General features: G+C 34.7%; 2 protein-coding genes across 6 annotated transcripts; both read right to left on the bottom strand.

The window, feature by feature from the left end:
• Positions 1 to 2,684: 2,684 nt before the first annotated feature.
• Positions 2,685 to 10,298, bottom strand: LOC115952833 (telomere repeat-binding protein 5-like). 5 transcript variants are annotated; one of them, XM_031070137.1, is made up of 12 exons: positions 10,193 to 10,298; positions 9,657 to 9,735; positions 9,406 to 9,496; positions 8,338 to 8,498; positions 7,399 to 8,236; positions 6,937 to 7,128; positions 6,757 to 6,819; positions 6,596 to 6,675; positions 4,085 to 4,323; positions 3,584 to 3,895; positions 3,446 to 3,509; positions 2,685 to 3,106 (listed from the first exon to the last, which is right to left on the bottom strand). In XM_031070137.1, exons 4-12 carry the CDS (start codon positions 8,416 to 8,418, stop codon positions 2,942 to 2,944), a joined length of 2,034 nt encoding a protein of 677 aa, XP_030925997.1. In that variant the 5' UTR covers positions 8,419 to 8,498; positions 9,406 to 9,496; positions 9,657 to 9,735; positions 10,193 to 10,298; the 3' UTR covers positions 2,685 to 2,941. The 5 variants fall into 5 exon arrangements, with proteins under 5 accessions (XP_030925997.1, XP_030925996.1, XP_030925999.1 ...); XM_031070136.1 differs by lacking the exon at positions 9,657 to 9,735; XM_031070139.1 differs by lacking the exon at positions 9,657 to 9,735 and having other exon boundaries at positions 3,446 to 3,476.
• Positions 10,299 to 19,569: 9,271 nt separating this feature from the next.
• Positions 19,570 to 26,964, bottom strand: LOC115953136 (oxysterol-binding protein-related protein 3A-like). The gene is made up of 10 exons (XM_031070654.1): positions 26,626 to 26,964; positions 26,043 to 26,136; positions 25,279 to 25,395; positions 25,110 to 25,182; positions 24,883 to 25,001; positions 24,533 to 24,654; positions 22,545 to 22,721; positions 21,899 to 22,043; positions 20,496 to 20,674; positions 19,570 to 20,023 (listed from the first exon to the last, which is right to left on the bottom strand). The coding sequence occupies exons 1-10, from the start codon at positions 26,721 to 26,723 to the stop codon at positions 19,777 to 19,779; spliced, it is 1,371 nt and encodes a 456-aa protein (XP_030926514.1). The 5' UTR covers positions 26,724 to 26,964; the 3' UTR covers positions 19,570 to 19,776.

Genomic DNA, 26,964 nt, shown 5'->3' with positions numbered 1-26,964 from the left:
CCCTTAATTGGCATTTGGTGCAGCTTGATGTCAACAATACTTTTCTTCATGGTGACTTGGATGAGGAGGTATATATGCTACCTCCATCTAGTTTTGGTAGCAAGGGGGAGAAGGTTTACAAACTGACCAAATCCTTATATGGCCTTAAGCAAGCCAGCAAGCAATGGTTCTCTAAACTGTCCACTACCATTGTCAATCATGGTTTTGGCCAGTCAAAGTCAAATTACTCTATGTTAACTAGGGTCCAAGATGGAGTGATTCTTATACTCTTGATTTATGTGAATGATATCTTCGTGGCTAGCAATAATCTAAAGGCTGTTTTAGAATTCAAGACTTTTATTCATAATCAGTTCAAGTTAAAAGATCTTGGACCTTTAAAGTATTTTCTGGGATTGGAAGTGGCAAGGTAGTTTGGGTGAAAGGAAGTATGTTCTAGAACTTCTTGCAGAAGCTAGTCAATTGGCAGCAAAACTAGCTAAGTCTCCATGGAACAACATGCCAAACTCTCAAATTATCATGGAGAGTTACTACTAGACCCTTCTCAATATAGAAGGTTGATTGGCAAGCTATTGTACTTAACTTTAACAAGGCCTAACATAGCCTTCAGTGTGCATCAGCTTAGAAAACCAATTTCTTTCGCAACGAAGACAACATACTTGCAGGCAGCTCACAAGGTGTTGAAGTACTTAAAGAGATCACTAGGTCAAGGGTTGTTCTCCACAAGTTTTGATTTGCACCTAAAAGGTTACTGTGACTCAGATTGGACAAGCTGCCCAGATACCAGAAGGTCAATTACAGGGTACTGCGTCTTCTTAGGTGAATCTCTCATTTCTTGGAAGTCTAAGAAACAACATATAGTCTCTAGGTCCTCTGCAAAGTTTGAGTACAGATCCATGGCAGCTCTAGTCAGTGAGTTTGTGTGGTTAATTGGTTTGTTGAAAGACTTTACCATCAATCATGATCAACCTGCACTTCTTTATTGTGATAGCGAAGCTGCAATTTATATAGCAGCTAACCCTGTGTATCATGAAAGGACAAAACATATCAAGTTGGACTGCCATTTTGTGAAGGAGAAGATTCAAGACAATACTGTGAAGACTTTCCATGTCTCAACCAAACATCGGCTTGCAGCCATTCTAACAAAGCCTCTTGGACACCAGCAATTCAATAACCTTCTTTCCAAGATGGGCATAAATAATATTTATGCTCCACCTTGAGAGGGAGTGTTGAAGAAATCCTGCAGATTCTGCTGTGTTGAAGATAAGTTCTGAGAAGCTGTTATACTACACACAGTTTTACTAATAGGCAGAAATGCTACAAGTCGTTTTTTAGTTTGTTAAATAAGTACATGTGACCATACAATTAGTTGGTTAGTTGAGTTAGTCACGCACTCTGTTTTCTGTGATGTATAGAAACCCTCTCTTTAGATTAATAATATTCAGTTTAAGCATTTTCATCATTTGGTTCTAATTCCAAATCTCAATAATTTATTCCCTCCCTCAATGTGAATCAGAGCATTGAGTCATCCAATTGTTCCATGGACTTTACCAAACCGAGATGACATACATCAAATTAATCACAAATTAATCAGAAAAATGTAGGCTTTAGGACCCATTTTTGGAATAGGAAGGGGGGAGCAATTTGCGAGTATAAAAAACAACAAACGTGAGAAAGAGGTACACATTTGAAAACCAAAATAATTAAACTACCATTCCAAAAATCCTATGACTTTATCTTTGGAGTGACACTAGTGAACCCTGCTGAAACAAACTGATATAAACAAGAATTACTGCAGGAAATAATTGGGTGCGCTACGTTTATTTTATTTTTTTATTTTTTTTACTATTAAAATTCAAAGACAAATTAAAAGAGAATTTTACCCAAGATGCAAGAATTAAACATATATTTTTGCTTAAAATATATTTATTTTAGAGAAAAAAACAATGTTCGATATTAATATGTTTTAAGTTAAATTTCCATTAGTCACATAGGGATCACTATATCTTCAGCCCATGTCCAGTAGAGTACAAAACATAAGATTAGGATAATAATTAACCAATCCTCCGCTAAGGCCACCAAACGGGGCCTAAGTGGACTTCAGCTGCGTTTAGATTGCGTTGAAAATCAGTGCGTCTGCGTTTTTCCCCTCTTTTTTTTTTTTTTTTTTTCACGCGTTTTTCAGACTTACGGTTACTGTTTATGTACTGTTTAATGAACAGTAACCACAAATTTTGACTTTTCAAACTTTTTTTAGCCAATCAAAGCATATCATGTACTGTTTACAGACTCACAAATTTCACTTTTCAACAACTTTTTCATTAAAAATGGATCCCACAATACTATTCACACATTTAAAAATTATTTTACTACAATATTTTTCAGTTTTCAGTTGTATGTTTCCAAACGGACCCTTCATATCACTTTCAGCAAGAAGATCTTTGCCTGTAATTATCTGTCAGGCTTGGAAAATTTACAAGGTTAAAGGTCATTTCCTTGTATTCAAAGTTAAAACACTGGTTATAAGAAAATCAAGCAAAGCCAGATTATCAGGAAACATTGGTTTGTACTTCGTAAAAAGTAAGAAAAAAATGGCATTGAAAAATATAGTCCTGGTGATTAAAGAATTTATATACAACAGAGAATAAATTACACTGAAAAATCTAAATTGCAGCAAGGCAGCAAAGGAATCAGAAAAAGAGAATTCTTGAACCTTTACAGTGAATTTGGTGACTTCTAAGCATACTGCCATTTCTTCAATAAATCATGTACAGATCAACCAACCCTTCATAAGGAAAAGAGTGCTGATTTGTGGATCAAGTGAATATGAACATATTGCATAAACTTTCATTTACATAAAATTTCTATTGTGTCAATCTTTCACTTAATAATAACAACCATAGATCTAACTCTAACCCTTTTTCTACATGCTCCTTTGTCCTTCTCAAGAACACAATGCCTCAGCTGTTTTGAGCTGTTGTCTAGCCTGATGCTGCGACCAGTAGGCATGGGCAGCTAGGACCCTGTCCAAAAGCTCTTGAGGAACAGGCTCTCCCCTCCTTTGATGAGGGGAGATTCTTGCTGTGTGCACCAATGTCTTCCATTTATCCTGCACAATCCCCATAACCCATACATTACATATGGACAATCTAAACCAACCATTATCATTTTACTTCAAGCGGCCAGAGTGATGCAATTGAAACCTCAACTACTAAACTCAACAAAGCATTGACTCCAACTACAGAGCATTTGAGAAGAATTAAATAAAACATGGCAAAAACACTAACACCAAAAGTGGAGTTATTTTTTTCTCCCATCTAGTCAAGAAATTGCATAAATAAATAAATAAAAACAATAACCAAAGAAAAAGGAAACAAGCACAAAGCAGTCCAGGGGGGTATCAAATGAACCATTCAGCTACAAGTTAAATATTAAATGAATCACTAACCTTTAAATCAACATAAGTTCGATGCTTTGCACTGTCAAAAGCACGCAATTTAACATCACGCCACCTAAAACCCAAGAAAAAAGCTTATCATCCAGACACAATCTAAGCAATAAAAGTAATCATAAAAAGAAAATAAACCTTCCAGTTCCAAGTTTCTCAACCGCCTGAACCAATGCTTCTACTTCTGAAACAGAGAATGGTCTCCTGATTCGGCGCCGTACAAACTCAGGCTGTGATTTCTGATCAAATGGAACCACAACCAATGGCTCCATGCTGGTAGCTGGAACTGCAACCAATGCCTGGGTCTCTGGTATGGCATTGCCAGTTGAACTATCAGCAAGAGAGGGAACAATATTGAGGTCTCTTTCAACTGAACCACCTGAATTCAACAATTGGCAATCTAGGGATGCATACGATGCTCCTGGTTGTAACGTCAAAGGTGCCAAATGCCTGATAATAGAACATAATAAACTCATTAGTAACACAATTAAATGCCTGATAATATAGAACATAGTAACACAATTAGAAGGTGACAAATCATAAATTCCCAGGCTTGTGAAATGTAAAGAATGAGTGCAAAGAAAAAAAGAGCAACTGAAAGATGATACTAACCATAAACTTGACATACGATATTGTTACCTAGATAAACTGCGAGGTTTGCCTCCAGATACCATAGAAGGGTGTTCAGTGCATGCAGGTGGAGTAATTTGTGTATGTCCAGGCTCCAATATAAAACCCAAACTATGACGCTTCTGAACTTGAGAAATCCCAGTCTGAAGCAGACTTTTGTTGTCATCTCTGATCTCCTTTCCCTGAAGCACGATACCAACATGCAATCCATCTCCAAGCACAGCAGTCACTGCCTCCATAACTGCCCTCTGCAGAAATTTAAATATCAGACACCACTGATACAATCAAATACGCACATGAAGCTTGCACAGAAAAACTTTTTGCCCCCTTCCTAAGTGTTACAAAAAATGCACTTTGCAATAAGTTAGTGCTAAATTTTATACCAAAAAAACCAAAGTACCATTCAACAATAAGAAGTTCATTATTTTCCCAGATGACACAAGTATTATATGATCTTAAACCTGTTATGTGACATTGTTAATATATTTGTACCCTGATGAAATGAATGAAACATCCACAGCCAGCTTATTTCTCTTAATCGGGCATCAGAAGGAAAAGGCACCACGACAACTCCAAAGGTACTAATCCTCCAGTGCTGAGAATAAATTGTACAATAACTAATATCCTGGACCTAATTTTCCCCAACAAAGAAGACATAGAATGAGACAGAGAAGTTGTAACATAATATGAGAGAAAGAGAGAGAGTGCATAAAACCTGTATATTATAATTAGTCCTTGATTTGTGCAATTTTACAGTTATTAACTATCTAGAAAAAAAATCATAGACACTGCTAAATCTATAAACCATGCATCAACCTAAGCAATCCATCTAACTAACAACACTTCAAAGAAATTACAATCATGAGTGACAGAGACACTTGTGTATGTGCAACCATTTGTGGCTTTGAAACAAAAATTTTATTCAACTATATTCTTTGTAATTTCTAAAAGCCATACGTGTCTTTCTTATTTTACTGGAACTAAATTTATACACGCTGTTTTGACATAAAATCTCAATAGAAAAAATTTTAAAGGAAAATGATTTTCTTTCTGTTGTTTGGTTCAGGCATTGAAAAAAAAGATTAGAGTACTTTGTTGCATCAATAATCTCTCCAATAAATCCCACAAAAGCCTAAAAATTAATCGTCCAATGGCACTAATGAGTATGGTGGCAGTGTAGGGGTAGGGAGGGAATGAGGGATGGAGGGGGTGGTGGTGGTCTCAACACAGAGAAGTGGAGAACAGGAGTGTAGGAGGTGGTCACGGTAACCAAGGAGAATAAGGAGAGATGGTGGTGGCAGGGCTACTATGAGGCTTCATATGAGCATGTCTATGTGTGCATACATATATAAAATATGTCAAACTTAGGTACAGTTCCTTATGTATTGCACATTAGGTTCTCCAATTAAATCTAAACACGTGATTGCATTAAGCAATGAAACACAAACAATATTATCTTTTCCAGGGACAGTTAAATTCAATATATCAATTTATTTAAATTTAATTGAGGAACCTAATGTACTACACCTAAAGGATCATACCTAGGATTTTTTTTTATAAGATAGAACTGTACCTAAATTTTACCCTATAAAACATACTTATATAATCTTAAGATTAGATTTCTAAGTTCAAAAGATATCAAAAAATTATTTTCAATTTATTAATAATGTATATATAATCCATTTCGTAGTAGAATTTATATGGGATTTATAAGAATACAAGGTTGGTGAATGTAACTTTTACAAATTAATAGATAAAAATTAATCTATCTAATAATATAAACTTAACTACAATTTAGTTATTAATAATTACAATAAATTTGTGAAGGTGTAATAAATTCTAGTCATAGTGTTTACTTTATATGAGAAAATAATAAGTTAATCAAGTTTAATGATTAACCTGCGCTCAAAAGAAAATTAAATAAACCAACACTAACTTTTAATACTCAACATGATTATAACCCCCAAAAAGATGGAAACGGGGGGAGGGAGTTGATGGTGGTAGTGCAGTGGAATGGAGGAGAGGTGGTAATGGCAACATGGAAGAGTAGGGGACAAGAGGTGGTAAAAGGCAATGCAGGAAGGTGGGGAGGGAGGGAGATGGCTATAGCAGGCATAGAGAATTGAGGCGAGCTAGGGAAGGGGTATAAGTTTCTCTGAAAAATGGTTTGCACTTCACCAAAGCATAAGCTGTTTCCACCTTCTTTAAGCATAATTTTCTGTTGATTGTGAAAAAAAATTTCTATTGATTTACAATTTTCTATTGCACCAAATACAAGAAAATAAAGAAAACATTTCACGAAAGTATTTTATACCAAAATACTCTCGGAGTTCAGCTGAGGTGGTACTCCACATGATAAACTACCTAATAAAAAAAATATGACAAAACCTCCAAAATTCATGTCAAAAAGTTAAATTTTTTGCTTTTATTAATATGGAGTACAACGTGGCTGTACTTTGGAGTACCTAATAATTCTTCAAAAAATAGTATGACATATTCCAAACAGAAGGAAATGCATACCTTGAGAGAACCAACAGTTGCAGTTGCAGGAATCTCTATAAAGAGCTCTGGAACCTTGAATGATTTTATGCTAAGCTTCACTGAATAACAAAGAAAAATGCATAAGAACCTATCAAAGTAAAACCAGATCCTAAAGCTCAGTACATTACAGGATTTCCTACCATCACAACCCTTGGACTCATGAGGTACTTGTTGACTTGCTACTGAGGATGATGCTCCAAATGCTGCAATTAAGAGTTAGGAATATTCAGCCAAAACTGAATATATTCCTAAAGCCTAAACCTTGAACACAAACAGAAAATATAACAAAAAAGGAAAGCAAGCATCCATGTGTTGTGAACCTGCAGAGCAGTTGTCACCATTTATTCTCTTGTTAGGAAAATTAATTACACCTTCATGGTGTAATCCTCCATCAGATGCAGATATTGGACTTTGACTGAAGAACTTCCTCTTTTTGAAAGGATAGATATTCTGTGGTCTTTCATCTATATGAAAATTTCTCCCATTGCAGTAAATTGGCTTCTTTTTTCCATCTGAAACATCAACCCAAGTTGAAACTACGAGTAATTATAGATCATAAATTACAAAAAGGATGATTGGTAATACTAAAAGGACTTGCACAAACAATAGTGTGTTATTCCTCATAATCCTCAACCAAAAACATCAACAAGAACCTATTATGAATTGAATATATATGAAGTTCAATGGACTGTATTATTTTATGTAATTTAATTTCAGTGACAGTGAGTGACCCACTAGTAACTAAAACATAAAGCATATTTCCAGTTCCAAAAAACCCCTACCCTTCAATTTTTGAGATTTCCTCCAGTGCCTGGAAGGAAAGAGTTTCTTCATTCTTCTCTGTTGAATATCTGGTGGTGACCTATAGGCTTTCATTATGGTGCTGGTTTGAGTGCACCCAACAGAATTTTCGTCATCAGCTCTACTAACTACTTTCATATTATCACAATGCCTGGGAAAAGGAACAAAATTTACACAGTCCCTTGACAATGTCACCTTTACATCACTTTCTGAATCAACCAGGGCAAGAGGTTCCCTGTCCAGTTTCATTGGATCCTCTGAACTGCCTGCAACAGTTAGACTGTGGTCTCTCCCACTTCTACTTCTATATGGTCCATCTTCTAATTTACTCTCAAGAATACCTCCTAGTTTGCCTTCATAAAAGTCCCCAAAGTAAGGGGGGCCACCCACTATTCTGCTTGAGGAATATCCACAATTATTTTTCCTACTGATTGTAGCCAACTTCTCAGCAGAACATGTCACCTCTGAATGATCATAAGTATTTGAGGCAGAACCAACCTTATGACTAATATTGTCATGGGCCTGGAAAAATTCATTTAATTTATAGCTTTTATGGTGCCCTTGGAAACCTGGCACACAGGCAAAGGATTTCTCATCAAAATTTTCCCCTTCACAAGGATCTTTCTTGATTGATCGTCCTTCATCCTCTCTCTCTCCTTTAGAGTTAGCGTGGAAAATGTGATTCTGATCCTTAACTCCAGCAGTATTGCTTTGAACAGAACTTTCACTCTCCTGCAATATATTGCCAGCTACACTAGCTAAAATTTCAAATGCATGTATTTGATTGCCATCACACTTCTTCCTGATTGGTCCCCTCCCCTAGAACCAGGAATTAAAAAAAAATTACAGAATCAGGACACTGACCATTTCCATACAAAAAAAGGTCAATAAGCAACCTTGGAATGGAAGCATTTGTTTACCCTAACTGATCTTGAAGCTCGAGGAACAACAGGAACCTGGTAGCCATCAAAACCGTACTCTATCCTCCTTTGCAAGACCATATTTTAGACATTCATTACAAAAAGAAAAAATCATTAGATGAAAATAACCAGCTTCCTTGAGTTTGCAGACACCAGAACACCTGCCAAACCAAAATTAGTAATCATCAGGGGCTTTTAGACAACATAAATACCAAGCATACCAACATTAAGATGAAAACAATTACATAGATTCTTCAACCGTATTAAATAGGTAACAATATTTAGTACATATAGCAATTTCTATATAAAAAATGTCATAATTCCAAAATGGCAAAGAGCATTACAGCCTGTGAATGCATTCTCTACTTCAGCAAGGGCATGAGAGTCAACAAAAACGAATAGATATTGGGGGAAAAAAAGTCCACCCATTTAATAAAAGACACTTGATCACTTGAAACTTAATAATTTAGGAATAAAAACAGAGCCAATCTATGGACTCTGATTCCATGAAGAAAAGGAAACGACAGAAATGCAATAATTTAATAAAATTACATTAAAATTTACAAATGATCTTAGAAAATAAACATGATCCTATTATAATATTACTGGTATTGGAGTCTGTCTACCAGTTCCAATTTTTGTTTAAGTTCCTTGTTTATTAATAAAACCTTTTAAATTTGACTTTACCAAATCACCAGACAAATATAACAATACAATTTTTTTTTTTTTTAAAGATTTCACGAAAAATTTTGCAGCCAAATGCTGCTTTATTCATGAATAAAAATAAAATAAAATATGCTCAACAAAAAATTAAAAAATAAATAAATAATAAAAAAAAGAGTACCATTAATACACTTTCATATTATCCAATCTATGGATGACAATCCAAGTAGGACTTGAAAGTTGAAACTTGAAACAAACCAGGAAAAAAAAAAAAAAAAGTTCATTATTCAAGGAAGAACTAAACAAAAATCTAATCTTGCACTTAAAAATCAAACACATTTGAAGCAAAAATGTAGTAACTGTCTGTTTGAAGCAGAAAAAAAAAAGATTAAAAAAAAAACTTACATTTACATGGGTATTTGAGGAACCTCCATTTCACCCCATCCTTGACGACAATTTATGCACACTTGAGCCTAATACATACAACCTTCAGTCACTGCAAATCCAAACAGAAATGACAATAAAAATCTTATCTTTTTAAAAAGAACGCCAAAAAAAAAAAAAAAAAATCTTCAACTTTAAACCGTGACAGAGCCTGCAGCGCACGAAAAGGGGGGAAATTTTATAAAAACACAAAGACGCCAAAAAGACATTACCAGTGATAGAATAGTCTATGACTTTTCTTTTTTGTCCAAGTGGGTTTTGGGATCCTTAAACCCTCATGGATAACAAGTCCTGCCAAAACCAATTATTTTAATACCATTTAAGGTTATACTCTTATTATACTTAAAGATCACACTTTTCTTTGTATATCACAGAGAGAGAGAGAGAGAGAGTGAGGCTTTTACAACATGAGTCCATTAAAAAAATGCAACAAAAGAAAAAGGGTTCCAAAAATTTTATGAAAAACAAAACTACAAGAAACCAAATAAGAAATGACTAATGAGTCTCCCTCAAAAAAAAAAAAAAAAAAAAAGAGTCTCCCTCAAAAAAAAAATTTAATTTAAAAAAAAAAAATGAAAGAAACTGAAACCGGTGAAATTTTAGGACAAAAAATGGAAAGAACAACAGTTAAATTCATCAAAGTTATTATCATTAGAAGTAAAAATCTTTGTCTGTTAAATTATCATATTATTATTTTTATCTGTCTGAAAACAGAGTTTGGTAAAAAGGGATATAATATAATTCTCACCTATGAAACTGGGTTGTGTCTGATCACCAAAAACCCCCTGAAAAACCACCTCAAACTTTTTTTCGTGTTTCATATAATAAAATCTTAAACCCCCACAGACAAGAAGTACAAGTACAACCCCAAGCTTTATAAACTTTGACCTTTCCCAAGTAACTGTACCTGGGTTAACCGGTAACTTGGTGTAAAGTTTACTGGCTACAGCAGGTTGACAAAAACCACTTGGACCAGTTCCTCCGTTTTGGATGATCCACTCCTCTCCGTATGAGTTCTATGCTCACCACGTGGGAGGCTCTCCATTCATTTGCCTTCATCTTATCTCCTTCACATAAAATAAAATTCACTCACTTTCAACTTTCAAATTTAAATCTTTTTCGCACTTCTCAAAAAATAAATAACTTTTTCGCAATTTTTTGCTCCAAACCAAAGACAAATAATTATTCCTTTTTTTCTTTTCTAAATTTTATTGGTATTTGTATATGAAAAATCTCACTCTAATAAAAATGTAAAATGAATTTTAAATATATATATCAATTTTTTTTTTAAGTACTGAATTTTCCTCTTGACTCAATGGAGGGAGGGGACCATGGCCAGTTGATATTTCATTCCCTTCATATTGTTCTTAAGATAAAAAAAAAATATATATTAAAAACATTTGTTAATTTGTTTGTGTGGTTTTCCTCTCAACGATATCTCTATTTAGACTATCTTGTGTGTTTAATAATGTGTAATTTTTTTTATCAATATTGTATTAAAAAAAATATGGGATAATTACAGTAAACCCACCTGAGGTAAGGCCCGTTTGCGCTTTGCCTACCTGTGGTTTAAAACTTTACACTTTGCCCACCTGAACTTCAATCTGTTACCCATCTGTTACCCACCTCACTCCTAGCCGTTAGAAAAACACATTTTTAGAGAAAAACAAACATAAAAAAAATCAAAAAGCTAGGGTTTTGATTCCTTAAGAACTTCTATAAGAACAAAGTACATGGAGCAAGGATGGCTTGGATGTCGGTATAAAGTCACGAGCGTCCAATAAGAAAGGCCAGGCACAGGATTGAATGGAAGAGGGGCTTTGGAAGTTCTTGCAGCACTCCAAAACCTCTTGGGGCAGACCCAACTCGGCGAAGGACTTCAAAGGAGCATACTTACCCAATTTCACATTATGCTAGCTCACCACAACCAGACCATCTTTCACAGTTTCATCCTCTTCTTTTCCTTGGTGGGTTTTGCTTTCCTTGTCATCCTCTTTCGGTTTCTTATTCTTACTCTTCTTCTCTTTGGCCTCGATTTCTTCATGCTTTCGCTTGAGATTATTAGCTTCAAGTTCTTCGGCTTTGTCCTTGTTCCTTTGCTTATTCTTATTCTTCTTCTTCTTTATCTTACTTTCTGGGTTTTGTGAGGGTTCTGAATCACTAGGAAGAACGCCGGTGGTGGTGGAGTCCTTGAGTTTCCGACCCATCAAAAAGCTAGGATTGCCCTGAGTTTAGAGAGAGAGAAAGGGCTCGGTGAGATTTATTGTGGGAGCTTGAAGGGTCGGCCATGAAGGTCCAATGGAGGCTCGGCCTAGGAAAGCTTCAAAGATTGGAGTGAGAGCTCGGGATTGGTGAGGGCTTGGTAAGGTTTTTTGGTGAGGAGAAGCTCGCCACGAAGGTGGCGTCGATGATTAAGGGAAACGAGCTTTAAGGGTCAGCCATGGAGTTTCATTTGAGGCAGCTTAAATGAAACCCAACCACAGTAGCAAACCCAGCCCCAATTCCAACTTCAAACCCACTTTGAATCCCAGCCACAGTGGGGAGAGAAGCCAAGATCAGAGTGGGATTTGTGTGCTATTCCTTCATTTTGTTCTTATAGAAGTTCTTTAAGCAATCAAAACCCTAACTTTTTGATTTTTGTTATGTTTGTTTTTCCCTAAAAATGTGTTTTTCTAACGGCTGGGGGTGAGGTGGGTAACGAATTGAAGTTCAGGTAGGCAAAGTGTAAAGTTTTAAACCACAAGTAGGCAAAGCGCAAACGGGCCTTACCTCAGGTGGGTTTACTGTAATTATCCCAAAAAATATTTTATTTTCATTTGTCTATATTTTAACTTGTAATTTTTTTAGATTTTTTTAAAATTAAAATTTAATAATTACCATTTGAGATTATAAATGTCACTATAAATTCGTATTATGTCCCTATGTGTGTCTTATGACTTATCAATTTATTGACATAGAAATAGAATCACTTAATTACAATGATATGAGTAGAAGAATAGAAAAGGAAATGTTGAATTTTACAAATTTTTAAAAGGTTCGAGATACATTATTATGCTCTCTTTTTTTGATACTTTGACAATTTGGGGAAAGAGGATTTAAATCTTGAATATCTCCATTGAAAACACCCAGTTGAGTTATAAGGCTTTTAAAACTTTTATACTAATTTATTTTCTCAATTTTTAGGTTATCAAATTGTATGTTTAAACTTTATTTATTTAAATTAATATCTTGAGTTGAATGTTATTAGCTATTAATTGATATTGTAGGGGTGAAATTTCGAAAGTCAACAATGGGCCTTAGGCCCCACACGGAGCCCAACCATGACCAAAAGGGGAAAGGGGGACCAAAAGACTTCTAGCCCAATCCTGTTGAGCCCAGTTTATTTAAAAAGACGTCCGAGGAGGAATGTCTCCTCGAACACACAAATACGGGCCCAATGTGCGCCCCCTCCACAATGAAGAACCATCCCAGACAAACGTGGGTAGAAGGATGAGCCTCACACAGCAGGAAAGAGGAAAATGTAAGACGTCCAGGGAGAAGCCACAACTGCCGCATTAAATGCAAGGAAGCTACTTTTTCAGCCATATTAATATGGAGAAGACAGGTGAACAGTGTTGCATTGGCCAGAGCAACTCACAGAAAGATAAGGTGGATGTCCGATGGGACAGGCATTCAAGTGAAGGTCCAGATGGTTAACAAGTGTAAGGCTCTTATCAATTTAAGGAGACTATATAAGAGAAGGAAATCCCCATGAAGAAGGGATCGGAAAATTTAGAGGAAAAAGAGAGAGAGAGAGAGATTAAAGAATTCTGTAATCTTTAATCAAAGCAAGAGGTGCACTCATACGTCTCCTCAGACTGGTATCCTGTGAACATAAATTAAATATTCTCACGTTCAGACTGTTGCATGGCATATAACTAATTAACGTTCACTTCGTCCAGCCCTAGTTCTGTAACCCGCTCTCTACAAATTCATTGTCTAGGGTCTTTTGGGCCAGAACCACTTGCTTGCTAGGCCTGGGCCCCAAAAACCGTCCCTACAGATATGTTTATCGATTTTAATTATATATATGAAATATATGCTTACAAAAATTAAGATTATGGAGAAACTTGAGCATAGTAATGAGTCCTAATGAAATTGTAAATAGACCCATATCGAGTTAAATTTTGCAAATCTTCTTGTGGATCTTTGTATAAGAAGATACTTTTTTTTGTTTTTGTTTTTGTTGTACTGATAGGGATCAAATTCAAAGGGCATATCTACAAAATGGACTTTGTCAACCAATTAACTATAATTTTCCACTAATAATTTAGCAAAATATTGCATCAAGAGTTGGTTGAATATAGCATTACAGAAGATGTTGCATATTGCTTGTATTGTTATATTTTTCGTTATGATATTGTTCATCATGCAATAATACACTTGGCATTGAATTTATAAACCTAAGGATTAGAACTATCGAAAAACCTGAATAAGCCGACCCACTCAAATAACCTAGGTAAACCCGTTGGGATTTGGCCAAATTCAATGAAGATTGCCAATCAACTATGAGTTAAATGATTTGAAACTTGCCTTTCATGGGTTGAGTGTTGAGTTTCCCTTGTGGAAATTCAACACACCTAACCCATCTTACCCATTATTTGCTTACCTCTATTTTCAAGGATATATTCATCTAGACCAATCTCCACCCAAATTTGGTGAAGAGCTTGTGATTTCCAAACGATTGAGACTCTATTTCTACTTAGTTGATAGCAGTTTTTTTCTCTCCCATCTGACATGGTTGGGTTGAGTGACAGGTTGAGCTTCAACTAGACTTGACTATACCTAAAGGTACCCCTACTAAGAATATTCTTTGAAAAATAAATTTGTATAGAATTGCTATGAATAAATCAAATATTGATATCTCATATTTTTGATAATTTTATTTGATTCTAGTCAACCAAGACGTGGGCATAATTACATTCTAGGGCATTTAAGTTCTAACACGTCATGTTCTCAAGAATCTAAATGCTAGATTATATATATTAAAGTATTAGTGACATTCAATTTAGAAGAAAACTTTCTCCATTCTAAAATATTTTTTATTTACGCTTTTTTTATTAGAAATTTATTTACTTAAAGTAAAAGCAAAACTTTTCTCCACACACAAAAAAAAAAAAAAAAAAAAAAAGTAAAAGCAAGACTAAAATCCTAATTTTAAAAAATAACAAATTATTTGACACGATCCTAAAATGAAAAGTATAAGACTTTTTTTTTTTTTGAATTGTTAAAAAGAAAAGAAAAGAGAGAGAGAGAGAGAGAGAAACAGGAAAAGCTTCTGGGTTTTCCAATCTACAGGTTTAAAAGGAAACAAGAAACATGGGTCCTATTTTATTGTTTGTTTCCAACTTTCCATTTTTTATGCTAGATTTCCTTATCCAATTGGACCACCTCAAGCACCATCACCGATTCACTATCCCATTCACATGCAATAAATATGCTAGGAACAAACGATAAATCTATGTTGCTCACTTTTTATATTCCTATTCTCTTCTCACCTGTCATCAGGAACCGTAGGGGGATTTCGCATAATTCAAATCTATGTTGCTCACTTTTTAATTTTTGTAAGTCCACTTCATTTGTTTATGATTTTTGTGGAATTAATTGCGCAGTATTGATATATTACCTTAAAATTGTTGTTTTTAAAAAAAAAAAAAAAAAAAAAGATGGTCAAACAATTCCATTTCACATATTCACCTGTACTTTTTTATTTATTTATTGAATTTAAGTAGCCTCCAACGGAATCTAATTTTTTTTTTTTTTTTTTTTTTTTAAGAAAGGAATCTAATTGAATTTGAATGAAAAATGTACAACCCAAATTAACAAAACAAAAAATAATACCGTTCATTTATAATAATACTTTTCACTAGGAAATAGGTAATTGAAGTGCTTGGAATGTTTGGTCTACGCGAATTGTAACACATGTTTTCAGTTTTTAAATAATATTACGCGTATTTTTATATATTTTTTCACCCTACACGTATTTCTAAAAAAATTAAAAATGATTATTTAAACACATGTACCAAACAAACCCTAAAATCTATATGGCTCACTTTTATAAGTCAATTTCCTTCATTTTTTTTTTTTTTTTTTGGAAATAAGTCAACTTCAATTGTTTAAAAAATTGTCGTATAAGATGCACATTATTAATAATTTAATATATGAAGTTTTACCTTGAGGGTGGCTTGAAAATATTCTTTTTTTGGGGAAAGGGGGAATTATTTCATTTCACAACGCCCGATAGCTATGTATCAACCAAAAATAAATAAATAAAAACATAGCCTGATAGCCACCTCATAATACCTAACTTTTTAAATTTTTGTTAAAGTTGTGAAACCTCCAAGAGAATCTATTTGCAAACCATACTTTTCTAAGCTGCAAATAAAAGGGACATAGAAACCTATCCTTTTAATCTACCATATACCATACTCATGCAAACAACACCTAACTTTGTAAATACAAAGATAAAGTTCAACAACGTATTATATTCATCATCATGTTCTTATTATTAATTTATCATCATTTTTTTTTTCTAAATACAAAGATAAATATGGTCATAATTAATTAATTATCCTACCCACTCTCTTCACCACTGTATTTTAATTAATGAAAGGGTTGAGACCACTTTCTAGCATCATTGGGTTTAGAATGTCTCAAAAGAACTATCATATACTTGAACGATTAATCATATTCAAAACTCAAAAGCATGTCCCTCCTCATTTCGAAGTTTTGAATTAAAGCCATGATGTTAGCATTCTGAATCTAAAACTGCCTTATTCAAAAGTTGCCAGAAGTTGCATAAAAGACACAATGATTTGTCGTAGTGACAAAAAGTAAGGGAACTTCGAGATAAGGGTGGTTTTATTTTTGTGGTGTGAAAAGAAGGTTAACAGTGAGGGGAAACATGTGTCCGAGACTGAGTATAAATCGGAGAGACTGATACGTACTCACCACAGAGATACGTACTCGTCAATGGTTGTGCTCATTCGTACGTACTTTGTAGCGTTGGTTGACGACACTGCCCATGCCACCCTCTCTCGACTCTCTTGCCCGATAACGTGGGCTTAGCTTGTTGCCACCTTACACGTGAGGTCTACATCCTCATTACACTCGTCCATGCACGAATGGAACATCAATGGCATATGTCGTTCTTTTACAACTACAACTTTTAGAGCATCCACAACAGTTGTGGCATGATTTATGTCATTTTGTCACATCAAATGTCTACTTTATTATTTTACCACATCATTTTACAACATCCCATTTATCAGATGTTTTATCATTCAATTCTATACATTAAAATAATATTTACTACACATTAAAATAATATTTACAACTCATCAAACACAATCAACAGCCACCACACTACTGCCAACAACCAATAGCCACCACCACACAACCACCACATCCTCCATAACCAAAAACACAACTCAAAGAACACCCAAACAAATCTAGCCAAATTCCACAACAAACAACCATAACCCCAACCCAAATAACCCATCAAATCCCAGCCAAATCCTCCACGACCCAAACAAATCCCAGCCAAACCCCAACCCAAACAAATCCAACCAAACCCCAGCCAAATCCTCTACAACCCATCAACTGCCTCAACCAATCACCGACCCAAAACTTTCATCACCACCACCCATTGATACTACAACCAAAGCAAAAGCCCCACCTTCAACCGAAAACCCAATAAAAAAAACTCACCTTCAACTGAAAACCCTTCCACCAAAAACTCACCTTTAATCGCCCTAAAACCCTTCCACCGAAAACTCACCTTCAACCGCCCCACCTTCAACTGAAAACCCACTAAATAAAAAAAATAAAAAATAAAATAAAAAAAACCACCTTCAATCAAAAACCCTTCTTTGCTGACACCCAGTTACAGCTCAATCGAAACCTGCCTCCGCCGACACCCAGCCCAACTATCGAAACCCAGCTCAATCGAAACCCACCTCCGCCGACACCCAGCCCAACTACCTCAACCAAATCCTCCGTAACCCATCAACTGCCTCAACCAATCAATTGCCCCAACCAATCGGCGTTGGCGTCGGCATGCAGTGAGGGTTGGGGTTCAGAGGAGAGGATTGGGGTGAGAGAGTGAGACTGATGGAGAGATGAGAGAGAAAGAGGAATAAAAAAATAATAAAAGCATTTGTCACATCTGTCCATACAGTGGCAAACATGTGAAGATACTGTAGTATATTACAAAAATTATAGCATTTGGAACATCTGATAAAGAGGGTTTTTTTATGTTTGGTGTGGCAAATGTGCCAAATATTTGGCATTTGGCACATTTACCACATCTGATGCAGGTGCTCTTATGCCACAATTCTGACTTGACAAATAATCCATCGCTCTTTCTTTTTTTCTATAACTCATGACAATCGACCATATCAAAGTTATAATAAAAGTTATGTCCACATATTCTCTTATTGCCTATTCTTAGAGAAGATCATGCACACAACTTTGTACCACATTTTTTGAGATATGTTTTACTCTTTTTTGCTATTTTTGTAAACATATTCGTTATGTGATGGGAAACAAAACATATTAGTTATATTGCATTATTTAGAACTCGAGTCTCTAAAACTCGTGTTTCGCTAAAAAGTATATGTGTGTGTGTGTGTGTATCATATCATGTTTTTCTCCATAGAACTCAAATCTCATAATTCAAAATGAGGCCACATAACTAATATGTTTCATTTTTTATGCCACATAAGTAATATGTTTGCAAAAATAGCATAATAGGCACACAAGAAAACCCATAATCATTACATATGCTACTATGAGTAATGGGAAAAAAAATGATAGGTCTATTTGAAAGTAATAGTTTACTAATCACACGTCATCAAGTTGTGACAATAGTGTGATCTTAACAGAACTATTATGCTTCCAAAGAACGGAAAAATATATTATACATCCGATTCATATTATACCTCCTCTCAATGTATAGCTTCCAATCTTGCGATCTTGCCAAAAGACAAATTGGTTCTACAACACACACAAAATTTTCACACTTCTTTATAACTCGTTAAGAGTGGCAAATTTGGTTGAACTAAAGTCGATTTCACATAGATAAATCACTTACACAAGTTATCTTCAACATCAATTAGAACTTACCACATCAATAAATTATAAACAAGAAATTAAAAAAAAAAAATCATGCAAAATTATGTACACAGTATACATAAACTTTTATATCACAAATTATATCTGCTTTGCGTTAAAACTAAGTGAGTTGGATCAATCCGGTAGAAAATGTTTGGATCACAACTTGCTCACGTGGCAAGTCATGAGTGGTGGAGTAAAAGTGGTGCAACTCTACTACTCAGGACTTGTCACATGAGCAAGTTATGGCAAAAATGGTGACAAAATTTTTGGTCCTAACATTACTCCCAATCCAACTTATAATTTTCCACCCTCTTCTTAAAAAATATATAATTTTCCACCCATCAATGGCCCAATTATATATGCTATTCTTCTTAGGTATATTACATAAGTAATTTAATTGACCTTGCATATTCAAAATTTCAAAAATTAAGGTGACGTTTGGGTACTGATGAAACCAAACGTGTTTGTGTCTACATCTCCCTTTTTTTTCTTTTTTCTTTTTTTTTTTCTTTTTTTTTTTGCGCATTGAGAAGTGCGTTTCTATTGGAAAGTGGCCTGTCAATGGATCACTGTTCATGAGACCCACAAATCTCTTTATTCAGCAACTTCTTCATTAAAAATAAGTCTCATAGTACTATTTACACATTTAAAAATTATTTTGCTACAGTATTTTCAGCAGTATCCAAACGAACCCTGAGACTAATTGGTAGACTTGTTTAAACACATGTTTTCAGTTTTTAAATAATATTATATGTATTTTCACACACTTTTTTACTCACCATATCTCCACACATGTTTTCAAACACATGTACCAAACACCCTCTAAATTTCGCCTCACACATTCACAAATGTTTATAGGCTAGGGGGCTACTTCACAGTTCCGACTGATCCCCTCGTGTAAATACAAAATGATCTCCCCAGACCATGTCGACCAAAGGACCAGAGTGATCAAAATTAAGAAATCAAATACTTGAAAAACCAAAACTGCATATCAAACTTTAAAAAGTTTTGCAATAATATATTAATATTAGAACTAGCTAAAACACAATATGACCTAATGGAATAAATAAATAAATAAATTTACGCAAACATATATGTGGCATACATCATTCAGGGCCCAAAATTTCATATTGCCAGGGGTTGAACTCTGTTGATGTAACATATATATGGCATAGATCATTCAGGGCTCGATATTTCATATTGCCAGGGATTGAACTCTTTTGATGAAACATCAGTCTCTTTGACGCCATCTGAGCTATCAATAGCAGCCCGGTGTTCAGTATATTTGCCATTGTAGCAGTATATTTCCAAGTCACCCCAAGGTGTAGGAGTAACTTCACTGGTAGGGTCAAACCATTTCGGAGTGAACTGATGGCCCTTGGACTCTCGGCTTCTCTTTTCAGCTCTCTGCCTCTCCTCCAGTCTGCAAAAGATTAACCAGACATATTAAGGCTTCTTTTTCTATCCCAAATTGAATAGAACTCAATTCACCAATCAAAATTTTCAACCAAGAAGCAACGAATCTCCCTTATCTACCCATAATCTAAATGAAAATGCTACACTTAGAGACCTGATTATTTCAATGAACAGGAAAAAAAAAATAATAATAATAATAAACATTTTATCCACAAGAAATTCGTGTTTCTAGTGGTACAATGGGTACAGTTGTGTTTCTAAGTTTAATATCTCGTATTCATTATGTTTGTAAAGAGAAATGCTAGCAACAGTGCCCAACTGCCATGGCCCTACACATTAGCATGGTACCACCCTGATTTGGGCTAACTATCATGGAGTTCACAATTATCATGAGTAGTCTTATGATATTTTATCCATTTGTTTCATGTGCATGTGTGTAAGTATATGTGTGCGAGTGCATGCATGTTAGAGAGAAAGACCTGCTCTTCTCAAAACCAGCTTGGGATAGGTCACCGCTCTCGAGTGCCGATCTATCAGGACGCAAACGAGAATCTGATTCCAATAACTTATTGGGAGCAGTGTCAAAGCTGTTTAGCTTGTGTGCAAAATGTGTATACTGGAATCTGTCATTTTCCGGTGCTTTAGCAACTCTCCAAGCCTGCAAAGCAGAATAATAGAATACTTCCGATGAGATTTATTCACAGAATAATTTGCATGCTAGTTCAACCCGAAGAGCCTAAAAATTACAACTGCCAAGGATTTAGGGAGAGCTATAGATCAAAAATCATCTCATAGGTATTTAGCAGCATCATAAACATCATCACCTCACCACCAAGGCAGTGATTTTATATTGCATGTTACATGGTAAGGAATTTCTTAACCAATAATTAAAATTATAGGGGGAAGTGGGGAACTTTCAAATCCTTGATAGGATATAATCCCCATCTTGCAATATAAGTTTATTACATGATTTTACTACATGATCATCTTAATAATTTTATTTATTTATTATTATACAAATATGATTGTCTTAATAATTGTTTCCAAAACTATATGTGATGAAAACAAAGACAGCCTCCAGGTCCTCCAATAGACTCTGTAAATCTTTTCTTACTTTTTTTATTTTTTATTTTTTTTACTTGTAAATAAATTCATTATTAAAAGAAGGCAATCCCAATACACAGGCTGTGTACAGAAGAAAGCACAAAAAAAGAAATGAATAGATTGTAAATCTAAATAAGCAAAAATAGCTATTTCTTGCTGAGTTATTCTTAAACATGATGTTCTCTAAAAGCATATAACGGTGATTCTCATTTTTAAATAAGGTACAAAGATATCCAGTGCGAGGCATTTTGATACCCTTTTGGAGAATCATTTGTCTTTCCTCATAAATGAGAATGAACCAGATCAACTGCCAACAGAATTAAGCTTATCACCCAGCTAGGACCTATATGGTTTAGCAGTATCACAATTAACAAATTCTCAAATTCAGAACAGAATTTGACCTTTTAGCAGCATGTAATTGTAAATCAAAGTCTTAGCATATATACAACTTCAACCACTCTATAAGAAATAAGATGGTCATAACATCTCAGCCACCAACAATTTTGAACATGATGAGGCCACAGCACAACAGAATGGCCAAGGTATCACCATATATTAATTAATTAATTTTTGTATCCCCACGTGTCATGTATTAATTTTTCAAGAATTGCCATGTTACCATATCCCATTCCGTGTCATGTCCGTGTCAATTCTGTGTTCATGTTTCTTAGAATCTATGTAGTGAATGGTGCAGAGTGCATACAACGAACAAAATTTACAGGTGTGTCCATGTCACCCGTCAAAGAGTACAAACAGCCAAGAATAGTTGAAAAGCTACCTCTTTCAGTTCAGTGCCAGGAAGTGGTTCCCCTTCTGAGTCACAGGGTTGATAACTCATTGATTCATTCCATTTGCCAGTCATCAATATCTTGGGTTCCTCAGCAGCATCATATACATACCCATCCACTTCGTAGCGACCAGCTCTGTAGACACAATTCCCTATATGTCAGCATAGGTGTAAAATCCTAAAAGGCAATACATAGATTGATGAAATACAGCTAAATATTCTTAATAAAATTTTTTAAAATAAATCTAATCAAGCTTCCATAACGGTCAATCCATTCTAAATGTTTGATTCAATGAGACTATAAGCATATACACATGCAATAAGTATTGCAAGCAAGTCCAAATAATATTGTTGAGAGAATGCTGCAGCCCACAATAGAATGAATCGACAAGTATACGATCTGGATTCTGGACTACAGAACCAGGAAATAATTCCTGTCTCTTTAATGGAAAAATGTTCATATAGGGCCAGTAGGTATCTTAGACAACCATATTAAGGTGGCATACTAGATCTGCAACCTTGCCTGTATGTCCAAAATGTCTGACAGAGGATACTATCTTTCAGAATTAACAAATATTTGGACCATATTTCTGCCAGAAGGAGAAATTAACACCACTTCAAAGGAAATAGACTATACCCAAACCAGCCACATGGTTGAAAATAAAGCACAACTTTGTCTCCAGTGGTCAAATTTGTCAAGACCATCTCCCCTGGTGAGTCAACCCAAGTTCGTCCAAAGATTAAGTTGTTTACTTTTGTTGGAGGGGGCACCAAATCAAGGACTACACCATCTCTTTTGAGGGTTACTCGAGACCTGCATACAAACATGTAAATGTCAGCAACCTCTTGTAAAATAACACTTGCCACTAAGATGTATAGCAGACAAAATCAACACTATGCAAAGCTTATGATGTAGAACAACAAAAACTCTGATACCATATTTGACAGAAATATATAATAAACTTTGGAATCAACACCTAGGGTTGGCTAGAGTCAACACTAAGCCATTGGAAAAAATTCTAACTAAAATTTTGTTCATAAAGCAAAACTTGTCTCCATTGGAGTACAATAGCACATTTATATAGACTACTAAGATTAAACCTTAATCCTAATTGACTTCAGTCAAAACTCAATTCTTAAATTATGAAAATAACTTTGACTCTAGGAAATTGAATGATATACTAATAACCTTACTAGCTAATAAGACCTAAAAATAATCCAATGTACAGACAGTAAAAAAAAAACTGTAATTTACGATTTTGATGTACTCCTTTCCATGTACACTTCCGGTGTACTTGGGTCTTGTAATTAATGATATTTCGTTATTTATCCAAAAAAAAAAAAAATGAGGTAGCTACATTAAAGAGCAAAGTCAGCCATTAATTGCAATTTTCCCCTCCAAACCACCGATCTAAAAACAAATCCTCTCCAAACCATAAGATCAGTTGCAATATCCCTTAAACTATAAAATCGAGCAATCAACCCCCATTGATTGGCAATAGAAAATTGGCCCCCACCATTACGATTTTCTGTTAAATTCAAAAAAAATTTAATGGAAAATCCAATTTTCTTGAAATGAATTCCCAATTCACAAATATTATTTCAATGTAGATTTTGCCTCCAACTCAAAAGGGTTAAAATGGGTCCAAAAAGTAAAGTAAATCCCACACCCCAACCCCCCCCCCCCCCCAAAAAAAAAAAAAAAAACACTTAGACAAGCATCTCTCTCTCTCTCTCTCTCTCTCCACATATTTAAATTTTGGATATTAAGATCAATAGAGATGCTAGCGTTTTTTTTGGCAGTTGGCGGATTGATACTCATAGATGGTGGGGAAAGAGCTAGTGTAGGGCAAGAATGGGGTTTTCTATTCTCCAATGAGTATCTGAAGCCTCCTACTGCAAAGCTCTAAATGAATGGATTTTTTATATGTATAAATTTTTGGGTCTCAATTTTGGATGCCCAGAATAAGGCTCTTGTTTTTATTTGTTTGATTTTGCTTTATTTTATTGCTTTCTGGTATAAACATCTAAATGTTTGTTTAGAAACACACCAAATTTGTTTGTTAATAATTTGACATGTGATGGTATATTGAGATTCTGAGTGAGATTATATATATTTATTTATTTATTTGTATAAGACAATACAAGGACTCAAGTAAAAAAGTAAGTTTAATGGAAGAAATTGCATTTTTCTTTCTGATCCAACCTGCGGGGTGGTTGGCCAATGTTTTAGCAAGCCCAATTTTTTCTTTTCTTTTTTATTCAATTTTTGTAATCGTTTATGAATGGTTTGATGGGCATTTCCATCATGGACAGATGCATGAATTTTGAAAATAATTACACTTAAAGTTAAAATTTTGAAAATCAACCAAAATTACTAATGACGGCAGATTATATGTAAATCGACAATAAATCAGGGGGTTTATTGCTCAATTTGTAGTTTAGGGGAACATTGCAACTGACCCCGTATTTTTTTTTTTTTTTTTTTTTTGGGGGGGGGGGGGGGGGGGGGAGGTGCAATTGACCCTTATGTATATTATTGAGTTAGGAAAAAAAATTATAAGATATTTTATATATATATATTAAAAAATAGCAATATATATAAACAGAGCAAAAGATTTTTACCTTCCAATAGGATAGATATCAACTGAGTTCCCTAAAAATTTGGTTTTCACCTTTGAAGTTATGTCATAAATGAAATGTTCATTCTCAGCATGTCCAGCACTTATTGGAGGGTGATGACTAACCTGAAAGGAAAAATAATTCATAAGGGATATTAAAAGTAGGTAGCATCAACAATGCAGCACTAACTGAATGATAATTGTGAAAGCTTCAGTTAATACCCACTAATCTAGAAATGATGTAAAAAGAGTTTGAAAATGAATTGCTTCTACTTCCATCAAAAGCATCATGACAAATTTTTTATAAATATCACGACAATAAATAAATAAACAAATAGACACTTTAAAACTTACCTGTTCTGATATGAATGTAATGCCACCATGATTAACCATTTCATAAGTCTCACCAAGAATTGGATTAAATGGTTTCCAGGTTCTTTGGAGCGCATAGTAGACAGATATAAACCATGTTGCTGCAACCAGCAAGCATAAGTCTCAGATCACACATACACACACAGAAACAGAGACACAAGCACAAACACAGACAGACAAGAGTAAGACACACATGAAAGAATACTTACTAGCATACATCAATCGCATGTAGGGATCTTCACATTCATCTGCCAGATCTAACAGGTAGGAGTATTCCATCAGCTGTTACAAACGGCATAAAATTTATGAGTTTCCTCAACAGCCCAAAATAAAGTAAGAGCTTCCCTACAATGCAGTTAAAATACAATAAACACAAACCTCGGCCATTTTCTGCAGCATTGACATTGGTTCAAAAATAAGTACTGGAAGTGTCACCATTGATGTGACATCGGAGCCTACATACTTTTGCATTATTTTCCAATAACTATCCCGATCCTAAAAAAAGCCAAGAACAAACTTGAGAACTGAGAATGCATGTATGCATAAATAATATAGAAGAAGACAACTTTAAAATAAAAAATCAAATTTTAATTTTTTGTTACATAAGAAAAAGCACCTTTCTCTTATTTAAATTTTAGCTGAGCAACTGTGCAACTACCAACAAAATCTAAGCTTTTATAATTACATATTTATATTCTTAAGCATTGCAAAATCCTGCCGTATGATCTCATTTGTGTATTGAAACACATTGTATGATAATTATCACAAGTCATACAATACTTTTTGGCATAGCAAAATAGGCCTCAAATGCACCAAGATTGAGTTTTCACCATTCCTTAAGATGTGGATGTTAAAGGCTAGGAAGCACGAACATGGGTACAAGTATGATACGGAAACAGGTACAAGTACGATACAGAAACACGAGCAATTCTGAAAAATTATAATATGATACAACAGATAGGACACAGGTACGACACCGCAAATGAAGTGCCCCATGCTTCCTAGGTTAAAGGTTACTGCTTAGGTAATTACTGCATAAACTCAGCATGATATTCCAGAACTGCAATCCAAGTACATGTTTTTATAACCAACTCACTTGGGTACCGCAAAACGAGATAAACATAATTGACAAAGTAGTGTACCTCCTGTTTCCATCTTCCTTTTCTTGCTTCATCTTCAGCATCTTCAGTTCCTCCTTCGGGATTAACAACTTCAAGTCCTTCGTAACCAATTAAACTGGATTTTTACAAGTATCACAAATTGTCTTAGATTAGGTTCTTCAAAACAAGGAACTATATTATGGGTGCATTTGTAAAATGAGCGTTTTGTTAAAAAAAAAAAAAAATCTATTGAGAAATTGTGGCTGCAAAAACAAAGTTCTGGGTTTTAAAAACGGTTTTTTAGTCTCCCAAAAGCCTAACCAAACGGACCATAAATTCAATATACATAACAAACCCTTAACATTGGCACCTCAATCAGCACAAACTTCAAAAAAGCCTGAATTCAATGAATATTGAATTAAATATAAAAGGATTAAAGGACTAGCGAAAATAATTCAAGGCTGATTACTGAGCTCAATATCAAACTATATATTTATTATATTTTAGCATCATTAAGATCCAGAAACAAAGGACAATTAACAGTACAAATCATCGTGTACAAGAAATCAAAAAAATTGAACAAAATTTAAGATCACGTTAAAAAAGCGAAGGTTATATAGTATACCCGTTGACTGATTTGCTCATAGCGCTACCAAAATTCGATATACTCGCAGCGATGGAGGAGAAAAACCCACCTCCTTTCTTCGGATCCGTGGAATCCATTTCTCAAAACCCTAGCGAAATTCTCAGCAGAAAGAGAAAATAGAAAGAGAGACTTTGATCTTTGAAAAAAAGGATTTAGAATTTTGGATTAGCTTTATAATGCCAAAAGCGAGGAAGAGCAACTTTTAACGAATCTCGTTGGCGGTTCGTTTGTTTGAAAGTCAAAAATAATTTGAAGGAAGGAACTTTCTCTGGCCCATGCGGATGGAATGAATAAAAGAAGAAGATAAAATATTCTAAG

Source organism: Quercus lobata, chromosome 7 (genome assembly GCF_001633185.2).
Source record: "Quercus lobata isolate SW786 chromosome 7, ValleyOak3.0 Primary Assembly, whole genome shotgun sequence".
Classification (NCBI taxonomy): domain Eukaryota; kingdom Viridiplantae; phylum Streptophyta; class Magnoliopsida; order Fagales; family Fagaceae; genus Quercus; species Quercus lobata.
Note: the sequence above shows the minus strand (reverse complement) of the source record. Positions and strands in the feature narration are given on the sequence as shown.